This window comes from Oratosquilla oratoria, chromosome 2, assembly GCF_046742065.1.
Source record: "Oratosquilla oratoria isolate Oo_2021 chromosome 2, ASM4674206v1, whole genome shotgun sequence".
In the NCBI taxonomy this organism is placed as follows: Eukaryota; Metazoa; Arthropoda; class Malacostraca; order Stomatopoda; family Squillidae; genus Oratosquilla; species Oratosquilla oratoria.
In genome coordinates, this window is record NC_134778.1 from 28,890,728 (window position 1) to 28,906,409 (window position 15,682).

Genomic DNA, 15,682 nt, shown 5'->3' on the forward strand with positions numbered 1-15,682 from the left:
GAGTGTAGTGGGGGCAGGCAAGAGGAACGAGAACTTCTAGAGTATTACAGCCAAGACAGACACAACCAAGGTAAATAAATTACTATTACGGGACTTGGGGTGCGGTGGAGAACGAAAAATCTCTGCCAACTCATGTCCACTTCGTCCCAGCCAAATATTGCGTGTGGTAGGCAGCTCGGCGGAGCCTGCTCATCCTCCACCCCTCTTCCTCCCAGTGACCTATTTCTGGTTTGCCGATTACCCACATAATATATCGGCTCAAGACTTCTTAATTAAAAAGTATCAAAGACGTCAGCCCAAAAACTCACGAAGGCTCGTCTAGGTGTTCCATTCATCTGAGAATACCTACAGTATGAGCGCGCTCAGAGTACTTAATTTCAGTACACAGGAAAGGAGCAAAGTTTGTGGGATCGTCTCTTACCCGCCAATTCATTGTACCTAGTTTCAAATTCATGCATGATTCCAATTTGGGTTATGCCCTTAAATCCATATATTTTAATTATCATACTTAAAATCTTAACGTGTGCGCGTGTGATTCACCATGGTCTTGGATCACGTGTTGGACTCGTGATCGACAGCTATTTCCCTCCCGGAAGAGAGCTTAGATCATATGACCGATCTATGGATAATGCTGTGACCTTACATGTGTACACACACACACAACTCCCCGCACACCAGAGTTGGAGTAACAACCCGCAGCGATATTATTTCAGCCCTGGGCGGGATTCATACCCGGACCGCAGTAGTGGCAGCCGGGAACTCTACCAACTGCGCCACGAGTTGTGTGTGTGTGTGTGGTCTCGAGACCACACACACACAACTCGTGGCGTATGTGTGTGTAGTTTTAGCACTCACCGAGAGAATTGTGCGTGAGAATGCGTGTGTGAGAATAAGTGCGTGTGTGATAATGTGTGTGCGCGTGCCTTTCCCCTTCAATTTCTGTCCGCCAACACCTTACCACCACCCTCCGCTTCCTTGGATCCCTTCATTTCTGGCGTCGTCGAAGATGCACACCCACCATCATCCTCTCCTCCTACACTCCCTCCTTGGTTCTGTCGATATCCTCCTTTGCTGCCTCTAGACGCCACACTACTCCCCTTCTTCTAATTGATGACTCACTATTTCCTCTCGTTCCCCCACCCCGTCTCTCTCCTCCACGATGTTTTTTTTTTACCCCACTTTCCCTCTCCTGCCCTATTCCAAATCTACCCTTTCCTCATTCGTTTCCTTTCGAATCCCCTTTACCTATCTTAGAACTAGTCATCCTTAATACTGTATAATGGGAACCTACTTCACGGTTTACTTTCCCTCGTTCCGCTTACTATATGCGCGCGCGCGCACGCGCACACACACACACACACACACACACACACACACACACACACACACACTTCAAGAATACAAAAATAACCCAAAATGAACGAACAAGAATAACGAGAAGAGGAAAAAAATTAAGCATACCGTTGACAAAAGTACATTGACCTTCAGAGGGACAGAAGGAATATCTAGGTTGAAAAGCGAAGAAAGCTAGGTAGCTGAAATAATTAACAATTTTCCAATCAGTATTCAACAAAGGGGAGTTTAAGCAGAAAAGGACAAAGGTAATGAAAACGTTATAAACAACAGTGGAAATACGAGAAACAATTAATCTACAAGAACCTGAAGTGAGAAAGGCGCAGCCAGATGGGATCTCAAACTGGATATTGAAAGTGTAGAAAACAATTTATGTATAAAATACTCAATTGATTGTATGTTCTCTAGAAGAAGGGAAGGTGCCACTGGGTTGGAAAATTGCAAATGTAGCACCAATATTCAAAAGATGGAGAAGGATGTACAGCTGAATGATTAGAGTCATCAACAAGTGTGATGGCCAAAATGTATGAACAGATTGTAACCAACAGATTGATTAATTACTTGAGGAAAGTGAATCTTGGTTGACAAATTATTTAGATTTAGACAATAAAAGTCCACAAGTATCCTCTACCGTCTGGTACATAGATACTTTGAACGTTTCGTTCTTTGTATTCATACACAAAATTATGGGGCCGTCGACTCAACTTTGTATTTCATAAATAATTAACAAATTAATTAATAAAAACAAATTCAGATTAAATCAAATTTAAAATTATTAACATGGCTGTGCTCAGATAAGAGGGAGCAACATCAATGGACCGGCTCACTGCGACAAGAAAATGTAATCACAACAGTGCGTTCCGGTGTCTAATATTACTATGGATTTTATGCGTGTTAATCCACTGACAACTGGAAAAATAGTTATGGCTACGGGTGCTGACGGCTGATGGGGACCTGGCAGCACTCTCAAATCCCAGAGGCCAATTAAATGGGCCTTCTTACTTACTTTTTTTTTTTTTTTTTTTTTTTTTTTTTAAATTGTGCTAAATTAAGAACCACCAGGTGGACACCTAATGTGCGCCCCCACCTCTCATACCGTCAAACACACCACACCTCCCCCATACCAGTCTCTCGAGCGCGTGCGGCAGGTCCCGTTAACCGATAGCAACATTAAGTCCACATGCAAAGGGACGATTAGCAACTGCAAGATATGGAAACAAGCGTGCGAGCGTGCGTGTGAGTACATGTCACCTTGACTCGGCTGTTGCTGCAGCTGTGGCGGCCGATGCGGCTAGGGATGCTGAAGGAGCGTCCTGAGGCTGCTCCGCTGCGTCCTGATGGCTGGGCAGCCCCACCTTGTACGAGACCACCTCGCACTTCGGGTAGGATCGTAAGTCGCTACGGTGCAATCTATAAGCAAAGGAAGCCAGGTCGTCTTCCACAAACTAGGATCTAAGGTGCGACCAACAAGTCTCAAACACAACGACAAAGTAAACGAAATGGGTACTTTCCGCCCTGTGAAGAGGTGGAAAGTTTCATCCCGCTTGTCGTATGTTTACCTGCAGACGCACCTTCATGAACACGGAGTTTACTGCCGACTCTTAATACCCGTGTACAACCACGGTCAGGAAGTTGCTGTGCAATCACCTTTTCCAACACGGAGACGTAAAAAATAGTCGAGCTGTACAATACTTCTGACTATGCATTGGCATAACAAGATTCTCTCTGCAAGGAATCCGAGAACATGGCACAAGTAAAATCTATGAAAATCTTGAGTGCTTTGAATTACAGAGATACTCGTGTGTTGTTCCTGCAAGGCCTCTACAAACAAATCCTAAAAAAAAAAAAAAAAAAAAAAAATCCCTCACCAACAGTGAAGAACTCAAGTTCCACGTCTCTTACCCATGCCTCCTGAACCACGACATAAAACTAATAAACACTCCTTACTTAGTGACAATGGTCCACTTTTATACACAACTATCTTTTATTTTCCTAGATTTCTCTCTCGCTCCCACAAAAACAGATCCCGTGTGCACGGGTGGTCTTGTCTATGTAATCCATAACCCAATATACAAACAGTATACCAGCGTGACTATGCACGCAGGGTTTTACGGGTGAGCTTCAACAGTCTAGATACAACGTTGACGTTGCAGTGTGGGTATTTGTTTATGTTGGCGTAGGAATTTGCGTTCCTACTACATATCGGAACCAGCACCTGAACGTAATAGTTACGTACATCACTGAGTGTAGTAACCAGGAATCCTGGACATGTAGTTAGTTTGACTGCCATACAGCCAAAACAAAGTCAAGTCATCATGACTTTACAGACACCAAAATATGGTTTGCTTTCATCTGTGTGCCTGGAAGGTACACCAAGAAAGAAGACTGTCAGTATGGCAGGTATGGTACTCTCCACCTGACGTCTTTGATATTTCTGACAAGACTTCCCCTGAGGCTCAATAGATATTACATGTATTACCCGTATCTATAATATGTGGATATGCATGGAAGCACGAGAGTTGTGTGTGTAGAAAAATTAGCGTCAGTGATTACTGAAGACCCTGCAACCTCTATCCAAGTAAATTAAACATCCGCGACGGTCCAGGAGTGCTGAAAATCAAAACACGCAAGCGAGATGATCCAACAACCTGGAGAATACAAACGCGGCAGCTAAAAGAAGTCAATCGCAAGAGATCTTGGAGCCCAATTCATTAATGGAAATCTTCCTTTCTGGATGATGAGTGCTTACAAACACGTGGCAACGAATCACTAACAGGGTAACGTGGCCAGGATGCAACAAAATCTGCACACAAACAACTGCCATGCCATATAGCTTGGCTGGAGTTTCAAATAATGACCATACATTTCAATGAACTTTCCTGAACGACTACTAATCGCAGCATCTCTAAGTGCATAGGGGAGGATGACGAATGTGTAAACAAACACGCAGGTACAGTGTCCAAAGGCAGAAAAAGGTGCATACAAATACCACAAAGGTGCAATATAGAACCAAGCAAGTGCTGACATGACACAAGGGTGCTGTAAGGTCGGCCTGACATGAGGGCTTAAAAAGGTACTGGGAAGCTCCAAGATGTGCACGATGTAGTTATACACCCCGTGTGTAAGGTAAATAGTACCTCAAACCCCAATATCAAGCCGAACTAAAGGATGGAAACTGCATAGGTAAATCAAACAAGACGCGATTTCATTTGAGGAAATAGTCCACTTACCCTTCCTCCATAGCAGATGCGTGCAAACAAGACCAGTAGTATTGGCAATGGATAATCAGCCAAAATATTAGTAACAAAAATTTCTACATAGAATGAATGAAAAACAAAAAAGACTAAATCAAGAATACCAGCAGAATCATGAGTCGTTAATCACATGTCCAATCATAATGGGAACACATTCCAGAAAATATACTGGAATTCTTAAATATAGGACTACAAAATGAAATCTGCCCATTCTTAATGTGCATTAGACAATGTAATTCCTGAAAAAGCAAATTTTAACCCCAGAAAATACATGTATAAAATTGTGCCACCACCTACTCTTAAACCCACCATTTACATCTTACACAGCACAAATACGTTTCCGGGGTACAAATTCATTCATAATCCTAGAGGGGTCACCAATCAGCCTTATCCTTTCTAGGATAACCCCCCCCCATCAGGTATCTCCAAAGCATACACCGCATGACTAACCGGTCAATTTATAGTTTCACTCAACCAACGATTTTCTGATGTGGCTTATGTGTTTCTGGTGAGATATGTTGTGTATTAATTGATGGTGTACATCATTTCCGTCGCAAATATGTAGTTTTCAAGTAATGAATATTTAAACTTATGCCTACATCTCCCCAACAATCTTGGGGAACCTGTGGGAAATCAGGGTTTTTGGGTGGGTAGCATTAAATCGAGTAATGCGCGTTGCAAAACAGGTCTAAAATCAACAAGAACACATAAAAAATATATGAAAATACATAAATTACACCTTTGATGGCGGCAGTGGCGGCGGCTGACGCGAGCGTAGCCATGTTATTGTTGAGCAGCGTTACCAACGATTCGCAAAATTTCTCGCTCTATCCGCTACATTTAGCGAAGCCCACTCCGCCCGCGCAAGAGTTGCTAACCCTAAATTAGGGAATAAACTCATGAAGCTTTGATTGATTCATTGATTTATGAAATTTTTGGCTTGAAGGCCAAGCACCGGAGCCGGTAGGCCATTCAGCACATATTTATCTTATATAAATAGATAAAAATTCAAGTAAAATAGTAAAAACAATAAGCACTCACAAAAACACATCAGAACAAGATACACTCACAAGCAATCATGTACACAATTTTAAATTTCATAAAATAAATTTATGTCTTTTAAAAACTTTCACATTCTTCACATGAGCTTCCTCCCCTAAAATTTCTTTAAAAGATCAATTTGTTCAAAATTTTGCCCTGCGCTTGTTAGAGTATGCAGGGCACTGAATTAAAATGTGTTTAATTGTAAAAACAACTTGGCAAGTGGGACATTGGGGGGCCAGCCTTTCTGGTCCACTTGCCATAAAAAAATTGTGGGTAATGTAGGAATGGCCAATTCTTAATCTTGTTAAAACAATACTCGACCTTCTGTCCAAAGAATGACGCTTCCAAGGTTTCACCAAGGGGTGAATCTCTTAACTTGTAACTACCGTCCAGCCTTGTCCATTGTTCTTGCCACTTCTCCATTGCATAACAATGAATTACTTGTTTGAAGTCTGTATGTAGGATTTTTGTGTCCGTTATATGGCTGAGCCTAGTAGCGGCTTTGGCTGCAGCATCGGCCTGTTCATTTCCAGTAATACCCACATGGGATGGCACCCAGCAAAAGTTTACTTTTACTTTTTTTCGGTTGTTAATAAGAATCAACCAGTCCTGTATTTCTTGGACTAAAAAGTGAAGAGGCAATAGTGTATTTCGAGAAGATAGAATGCTCATGGAGTCTGTAAAAATAACAACGTTCTTATTAGATGGAACAGAATTAAAAACAAATTTGAGGGCGTTGCTGACTGCCAGCAGTTCAGCAGTAAAAACAGAGCTAAAATGAGGCAACTTTCTCTTTAAAACTGTGCTATCAGATACAACAGCACAACCAACACCATCTTGGGATTTTGATCCATCTGTATAAACAAAGACTGAATCAGCATGTATTGATAAATGTTCTAAAATTTCACTTTTTAGCTCTACAGCAGTTCTATTTTTCTTGTTTTTAAGAGGAAAAATTACAGTGGGGCATCGGTTCCAAGGAGGGAATTTGGGAGGCGTGATCTCAGCAATTGTAATAGGAACAAGTCCTACCTCCTTTGCCCCAACTTCACATCTCACTTCTAAAGGTTTCAGCAGAGTACTTTTTCTTGGAGCTCTGTCTATCGGCTGCTTTACATATTTGAAGTTTGGATTTTGTTTTGATGTCAAGACACGAGATATATATCTAAGGCTTAATTCCCCCCTGCGAATATAGAAGGGAGGAATTCCTGCATCCACATACAAGCTATCCACTAGAGATATTCTATAAGCTCCTGAACAGATCCGCAAAGCTATATTGTGGACTATATCAAGCTACTTTAATAAAGTTTTACATGCCGATCCATAAATTTGACATCCATAATCGATTTTGCTAAGGCACAATGTTTGGTAAAGCCTTATTAGAGTTATACGATCTGCTCCCCAGTTGAAGCGAGACACTACCTTTAGTATATTAAGTCGCTGTTTAACAGTGCATATAACCTCATTTGTGTGACGAGTGAATGTCAACCTTTTGTCCAAAACCAGTCCCAAGTATTTTACTTGATCTTCATAAGGTAATAGACACCCTCTAAGAATAAAGTTGGTATCTCTTCCTTGCGTCTTAGTCTGGAGAACCTAATGGCTTTTGTTCTTTCAGCAGAGAATCTGAAGCCCCTGCAATTAGCCCATGCTGTTGCTAAGTTAATAACCTCTTGAATCTTTTGGCCTGTTTCTAATGTTGTCAATTTGCTGCACACAATAGCGAAGTCATCAGCATAAGCCAATCCATGAACTCCTGCAGGAACTTGTTCTAACAAACTATTGATGGCTATGCTGAAGAGTGTAGGACTCGGAACACTTCCTTGGGGAATCCCTTCCTCTTGAAGATATGCAGAAGAGAAAGAAGAGCCCACTCTGACTTTTAGATAACGGTCAGACAAGAAATCCTTTAAACAATTGAACATATTACCCCCGATACCCCACTCTGCAAGTTGCTTCAGAATGCCTCCCCGCCAGGTAGTATCGTAGGCATTTTTCAAGTCAAAAAACACAGCGATGCTTGAGTTCTGAATTGCAAAGGCATTCTGAATCTCACGAGTGATAAAAAGTAAGGGGTCCAGAGTGCACTTATTTCTTCTAAATCCAAACTGTTGGTTAGATAGATTTTTAGATTCCAAAAACCAAACTAAATGCATATTAACCATTCTTTCATAGATCTTACAAATGCAGCTAGCGAGAGCAATAGGTCTGTAACTTTGTGGGTCATGAGAGTCTTTTCCTGCCTTTAAGATTGCTATGATAATTGAAGTCTTCCAAGATTTAGGAGATCCAGAAGACCAAAATTTGTTCAGCACATTTAAAAGGAATTTCTTCGAGGATATGGATAAATGAGCAACCATGGAATAAAGAATGTCATCCTCTCCAGGAGAGGTTGGGGAGGACAAAGATAAAGCATAATCCATTTCATCCAAGGTGAAAAGAAGATTATATGCCTCCGAGTTCGTATTGGTAGGGGGAATAATCGTGGTCTTGTCTCTAATTCTTCTGAAATCATGTGAATAATGTAGTGGACTTGAAATATCAGCATAATGCCTTCCAAAAGCCTCTGCTACTTCTCTTGTATCTGATATAAAAGAGTCATTTATCTTGAGAATGGGCAAAGGAGATGGAGTAAACTTTCCTTGTAATTTTCGAATCCTATTCCATACTAAGGTAGGGGAAGAGTCATATTTCAATTCGCTAATAAATTTAATGAAGGATTCCCTCCTTGCTTTCTTGAAGATTTTCTTCTGCTTTGCTTGAGGTCTTCTTTACGTTATCTTATTGACTAAACAATGATATCTCCGATATCTCTAATAGCAAGTTCTTGTAATCTTTCTGCTTAAATCACATTCATCGTTCCACCAGGGGGCTACTGGTGGAACCAGCTGTCCTAGGAATGGATGAGAAAGCACCAGAAAGTATGATGCCTACCAGATAATCATATGCATCAGAGTTACTAAAAAAATCACTAGTCTTATAATTAATCTTTGTGGATCTCCTAAATAATTCCCAATTGCCTCTCCTGTCTTCCATTTAGGTAAGCAAGAGGAGGGAGTGCTCTTTAAATATTTGATATGGGTAGGCCAGTGGTCGCTACCATGGAGATCTTCATCTATTGACCAACTGTAATCTAATCTTAAGGATGATGAACAAATAGTTAGGTCTATAGCAGAACTTGAGTTGTGAAAGACATCAAACCTAGTTTTAGAACAGTCATTCATAAAAATATCTTTATTATCAATAAATTCTTCAATTATATTGCCCCAGGGGTCACACCTTGATTCACCCCACAGAGGATGCTTGGCATTAAAGTCACCCATTAAAATAAAAGGCTGAGGGAGCTGGCCGACCAAAGATTGTAGGTCATTTAACTCAAACTGACGGGAGTGGTTATATATGTCTAGGAGTCGGTCTTCCAGTTCAGGTTCCAAATACAAAGAACATATAGTGATCCATTTAGTGGTAAAGATTTGTACTGCACAAGCCTGCAACACCAAATGTAGGTAGACACTTCTGTGGTTTACCGATTTGTTAACAATGATACCAGTACCTCCATGGGCATGGCCCCCAATCATAGGAGATCTGTAAAATTTATAATTAAGTCCAACATTAGGGGATAAATCGCCAAGCATAGTTTCTTGGAGACAAATAGCAGACACATGTTCTTTAAATAGAATCCGAACCTGCTCTCGATGAGAATTAAAACCTTGAATATTCCATTGAATTATAGACATTATACAGTTTTCTTTTTCTTTTTTGGGTCTACTGGTCTGGGAAGAGAAGTTTGGGAGAGAGAGGGTCTACAAGATGGGTTCTTTTCTAATTTCTTTGCTTTCGCGGGTGGCATCCTCCTCTCTGACAATGGTCCGATAGACGATGTAGAGTCTGGCTTATTTGTTCCTTTCTTAGATTGCATATCACGATATGGAGATGAGGGTGGACTGTGGACTCCATAGCTTTGCTTCTGTGCACCTCAACTGAGTGAAGCACACCAGTCTGTGATCCCTTTATTGGAGAGCCCCCCCAAGTTTGGAAGGTTGACCGATTGAGAGGAGGCTTTATTGAAGGAACCCTGTAAGGTTTCAGCAATGGGGACTTTAGGTGCCCCTCCAGATGGGTCAGGAGACATTCCCTCAACTGGGGATGAGAGAACCTCCGCAGAGGAGGGTTGAGGAATACTAGAATTTCCAAGTTGTGGAGAAGAGCAATTAGGTCTAATAGTGACTCTTTCATGCTGAGGCTTGGGTTCAGCATTAACAGAAGAATTCATATTAGTATTTGTTTTTCTATTAGATTCTAGAGTTGGTTGATCCTCATTGCTTCTGTGCACCTCTACTGAGTGAGGCACACTAGTCAGCAATCCCTCTACTGGGGAGTCCCCCAAGTCTGGAAGAGAGATTGCCTGAGAGAAGGCTTCATTGGAAGAAGCCTGTGAGGTTTCAACAATAGAAACCTTAGGTGCCCCTCGAGATGGGGCAAGGGACACCCCTTCAACAAGGGGTGAGGAAACCTCCGATGAGGAGGGTTGAGAAATATTAGAAATCCCAAGTTGAGAAGAAGAAAGACGATTAGATTTGATAGTAACACTTTTACACCAAGGTTTGGGTTCAGTGTTAACAGAAGAATTCATATTGGCATTTTTATTTCTATTGGGTTCTACAGTTGGCTGACCCACTTTACAATTTGTTTTAACAACATCACTGTATCTTTTGGAATTAGTTAGTCGTCTTTTAGCATGTCCTACACTTATATGTTCTGCATGAGCTTTTAGTAGTGTTTCCTGTTCCTTCTTATAAATTACGCAGTTCTTATCTCTGGCATCATGCTCTTCTTTACAATTTATACAAACTGTTGGGCGGGAACAATCCCCCATGTTCAGGCTGAGCACATATCAAACACAGTTTGTCCCTTGCACATCTGCGGGAAGGATGGCCAAAACCATAGCAGTTAAACATTAGTTTGGCACATTTCTAAAATTTCTTCTTCCTCAAAGTCATAGAGATCTCTATTAAAAATTACCCCTTTGGCATAACTAAAGGTATAGTGGGGTTTAACTTCCTTAATGTTTGATTTCTGTCTCAAGTTAAGCACCATGGCAGCTTGTTCATAAGATTTTACATGAATTAAGAAGGAATTTCTTCCAAATCGTGATACCTGCGAGTTAGTCAAATCACCAGAGCCAAGGCGACTTTTCAAGAATCTTCTAAACTCGAAGAAGTTAGCACGTTCCTTTGCAAGAGTGATAATAAGCCACTTAGCTGGATTGGGAGGCCTCTGCACACTTTCCCTTCCTTTCCTCTATCGGGTTTCCTGGATAAAAGATATCCAGGTTAGGTGGCACTCTAGCAATAAGTTGGGCCAAGATTCATTTTCTTTACAATTATTATAATCCAAGCAGGCAGCTGCTGCATCCTGATTAGAAAGAAATGAGATCCAGAATCGCCAAGCTTTAAAGTTGTCAGTCAGTTTAACCCCGATCTCTTTAATTGGTCCAAATTTACAGAATTCTTCATGCAAGTCAATATAACTCTTACCAAGAGAGACATATTTTAAATGTAAGACTATGACTATTAGGGGCAACATTAGAGCTATTTATTGGTTTCTGAGTATCTAAAGATGTTTTCGTCACTTCAGAGTCCATTCCAATTGTAAGTTTCTGGGCTACAGAATTATCTGTCAATGAAGTCTTTGTATTGTTACCGAAGTCCTTTTTCAAGCCGGAGTCATCAACTGGGGGTTTTACTTTTGCCGTGTCAATATCGTCAACATTAGGATTGGCAATATTAGGAGAGGGATTGGGGGGTTTAGGAGGAGGATCAGGAGTGGTGAAGGTTTAGAATGTACAGTTTGAACAGCCACCATGATTGTGTATATTTATGAGGCCACACCATATATTAAGAAAGAAAGATCAATGTATTCCAGTCCATGGTCAAAGACAAGCTAGGGTCGTCAACAAAAGTCTTTTGGCTCAGTTTTCGTCTGGTGGCTTAGGGCTGACCTCTCCAGTATGGTTGCACCTGGCTGGCACAGCTCAGCCTGTCCTTGCTACACATAAGCCCCCCCACTACATCAAAGTACTGGGCCTCGGGGGGGCATGAAGCTTCGAGAGGACTGAGAGTTGTGATTTTGTGTACAACTAACCTAACCTAACATAACATAACCTAACGTAACCAAACCTCAACCTAACCAAACTAACCTAACCTAGCTGGGGGCTTTGCCCCACAGACCCCTCCAATCCCCACCAAAGCACTCTTAGTAATGTAACTTGAGCTCTCTTTAAAGTATAACTATTAGTATAAATGTGCATTATAACTAATTGCCAATAAACTAAATGGTAACCATATTTGCCATAAATTAAAAACCACAATAATAGCATTAGCATTACCTTATGAGGAAGAGATTGAGGGTTGCTAAATGTAGCAGATAGAGCGAGAAATTTTATTAATCGTTGGTAACGCTGCTCAACAATAACATGGCTACGCTCACGTCAGCCGCCGCCACTGCCGCCATCAAAGGTGTAATTTATGTATTTTCATATATTTTGTGTTCTTGTTGATTTTAGACCTGTTCTGCAATGCGCATTACTCGATTTAATGCTCCCCACCCAAAAACCCCAATTTCCCACAGGTCCCCCGAGATCGTTGGGGAGATGTAGCCATAAGTTTAAATATTCATTACTTGAAAACTATGCATTTGCAATGGAAATGATGTACACCATCAATCAATACACAACATATCTTACCAGAAACACATAAGCCGCATAAGAAAATCGTTAGTTGGGTGAAACTATAAATTGTCAGACAAACCTAATGAAGCTTTCCAGACTACAAAATAATGAAGTATGCCAATTCTTAATGTGCATTAGACATTGTGTAATTCCTGAAAAAAAAAAAAAAAAAAATTTAACCCTACAAAATACATGTATAAAATTGTGCCACCACCTACTCACCCATCCTTCACATCTCACAACACAAATATGCTTCTGGGGTACAAATTCATACATAAACCCAGATGGGTCACCAATCACCCTTATCCTTTCTATGATAAATGCCCCCCAGGTATCTCCCATGCATACACCAGATCTACCCTACCATCTACGACTACTACCTAATGAAGCTTTCCAGACATCCATTGGATGAACAGAATTAAGGGACCAGAAGGAGCAATGGGCAGCAAGAAAGAATATAATTACTTTTCCTTGCCAATAACCATATTCTCCATCCTTGGTGACTATATTGCGCCAAAGTGCAGTCAAAGGTGCTAAATTGTGTACAGGTCCCCCCCCCCCCAAAAAAAAAGACATTTCTCCCTCAACATTATTTAGGTTGTGTCCTTGACACAAGTTTATTTCCTATAATAAAAATAAATAAATTAATACAACTCAAGCTATGCCTAAGTTGTGCAGCAAACTACAAAAACACATATACCAAAGGCATGTGTATATGTATTTGCACGTGTGTATATGTATTTGCACGTGTGTATATTTATTTACCTAGTTGTATTTACCTAGTTGTATTTTGCGGGAAGGGGAGCTATGCTCGTGTTGTCCCGCCTTTGTATCTTGCAGTGTCTAGTTTGTTTTTAAACTCATGAATGGTTTTTGCGCATACTATTTCATTGTCCAGTTTGTTCCAAGTGTCCAAAACTCTATGAGGAAAACTGTTTTTCTTCAGTTCTCTTCTATAGCTATGTTTTTTTATTTTCTTTCCATGTCCTCTTGTGTTTCTTTTGTCCCAGTTAAGTAAGTTCTCACTATCGAGTACCTCTGTGCCTTTCATGATTCTGTAGATGGTCAATAGGTCACCTCTCTCTCTTCTTTGCTCCAGTGTCGGTAACTCCAGTTTAGCCAATCTCTCTTCGTATGATAGGTTTGCAAGTGCAGGTGCCATTTTTGTAGCTGCTCTTTGGATTCTTTCTATTTTCTTTATATTCTTTTTGGTACTGGGGGACCACAATGTCGCTGCATACTCTAATCTAGGCCTTATCAATGTAACCAATATTTTTTTCATCATGTCTTCGTCCAAGTATGTAAACGCCACTTTTATTGATCTTAGCAAGTTGTAAGTCTCCCCGACAATTTTGTTAATCTGTATATCATAGGACAAGTCGTTCGTGATAATTACTCCCAAATCTTTTTCGGATCCTACTTTCTTTACTTCTTTGGTTCCAATTGTATATTTTCCTGATATTCTGTTTTTGCTTTTTCCAAACTCCATTATGCTACACTTCTTCGTATTAAAGTCCACTTCCCATTTCTGACTCCAGTTCCATACCCTATTTAGGTCTTCTTGCAGTGCTTCACAGTCCTCATCAGTTTCTATTTTCCTTAGCAGTTTGGCGTCATCGGCAAAGAAGCTCATGTAGCAGTTCACGTCCTCATCCATGTCATTCATATAGATAGCAAACATTATTGGTGCCAGCACAGATCCTTGCGGTACTCCACTGATCACCTCTTTCCAGTCTGAATATTTTTCTCTGAGCACTACTCTCATCTTTCTACCAGTCAGAAAGTCCTCTATCCATTTTAGTAGGTTTCCCTGTATTCCTCCTATGTGTTCCAGTTTTTTTAGTAGTTTTCTGTGTGGTACTTTGTCAAAGGCTTTTTGCAAGTCTAGGAATGCACAATCAGCCCATCCATTTCTTTCTTGCACTATGTCTATTAGTCTTGAGTAAAAGCATATTAAGTTTGTGGAGCATGATCTTCCTTGTCTGAATCCGAATTGTCTTGGGTTTAATATGTCATTGTCTTCCAGATGTTTTACCCATCTATTCTTGATTATTTTCTCACAAATTTTGGCAATGGTGCTTGTTAGTGATACTGGCCTATAGTTGGTGGGTTCTTCTTTGTTTCCTCCTTTGTGTATTGGTACAATGTTAGCGTTTTTCCAGTCCTCGGGTATCTTTCCTTCTTTGAGTGAGCTGTTTATTAAGATGTGTATTTTGTCTGTTAGTTCTTCTTTGCACTCCTTTAGAATCCAATTTGCAATACCGTCCGGGCCATGTGATTTTCTGACATCCAGCCTTGATAAATGTTCTGATATTTCCTTTAGTGATGCTGTAAACTCATTCATGAGGGGAGATTTCTTGTTTTTGTCTATGTCACAATTCGGTATTTTCTCTCTGGTGAAAACAGATTTAAAGTGATTGTTCATGACTTCGGCCATCTCTAAATCTTCTGTGTATTCTATGTTTCCTTGGCATAGTTTCACCAATTCCTGTTTGTTTTTAAGTTTACCATTCACATACCGATAGAATAGTTTGGGTTGCTCTTTGCATTTGTCTATAATATCCTTCTCATGGTTCCTTTTCTCCTCTCTTCTCACATTAACATACTCATTTCTATAGTTAACATAAATTTGCCATTTGCTTTGTTTTTTGTCTTTTCTCCACTTTTTCCAAGCTTTGTCCCTTCTGTCTTTTGCCTCACTGCATCTTTTGTTGAACCAACATTTAATGTACTCTCTCTCTCGCTTTTGTCTTGGTACATGCCTGTTTACCCCTTCATTGTAGTTTTCCATCAATATATTCCATTTCTCTTCCACTGCTGTTTCTTCCCTGTAAAATATTTCCCAGTTTGCATTCCGGAAGAATGTCTTTAGTTTTGTAAAGTCTGTTTTGTTGTACCTCAGTCTTCCTTTCCTATGCTTTTCGTTCCTCTCTATGTCTATTTCTTCCTTTAGTATAGTTTCGATGAGTACATGGTCACTCTTTCCAATTGGTGTCTCATACTGGACTTTATGCACTATTTCAGGCTCTGTTGTAAATATTAGATCTAGTTTCGATGGCTCTTCATTATTTCTGTACCTTGTGTTTTCATGGACCCATTGGGTCATTGTGCACCTGTGTATATGTGTGTATACATACACACTGAATGGTTCCCAGTGATCAATTAATATCTTTTTCAACCACATATCACTTTTAATTCTGTACCATCGCAAACGAGACTGAGAATCGCTCGAAGGAGGCATCCGTTGGAAATTGAAACGTAGATGAGCCGAGGATTCGAACCCAGCTAACCCGTAACAAAG

General features: G+C 40.4%; 1 protein-coding gene across 1 annotated transcript in view; it reads right to left on the reverse strand.

Moving 5' to 3' along the window:
- Nucleotides 1–1,184: 1,184 nt before the first annotated feature.
- Nucleotides 1,185–15,682, reverse strand: part of LOC143037967 (proline dehydrogenase 1, mitochondrial-like) — a 31,028-nt gene continuing 16,530 nt past the window's right edge. The window contains exon 2 of the mRNA XM_076206713.1: nt 1,185–2,763. Coding sequence (XP_076062828.1) covers nt 2,601–2,763 — 163 coding nt within the window. The 3' untranslated portion in view covers nt 1,185–2,600. The remainder of the gene's footprint in view (nt 2,764–15,682) is intronic.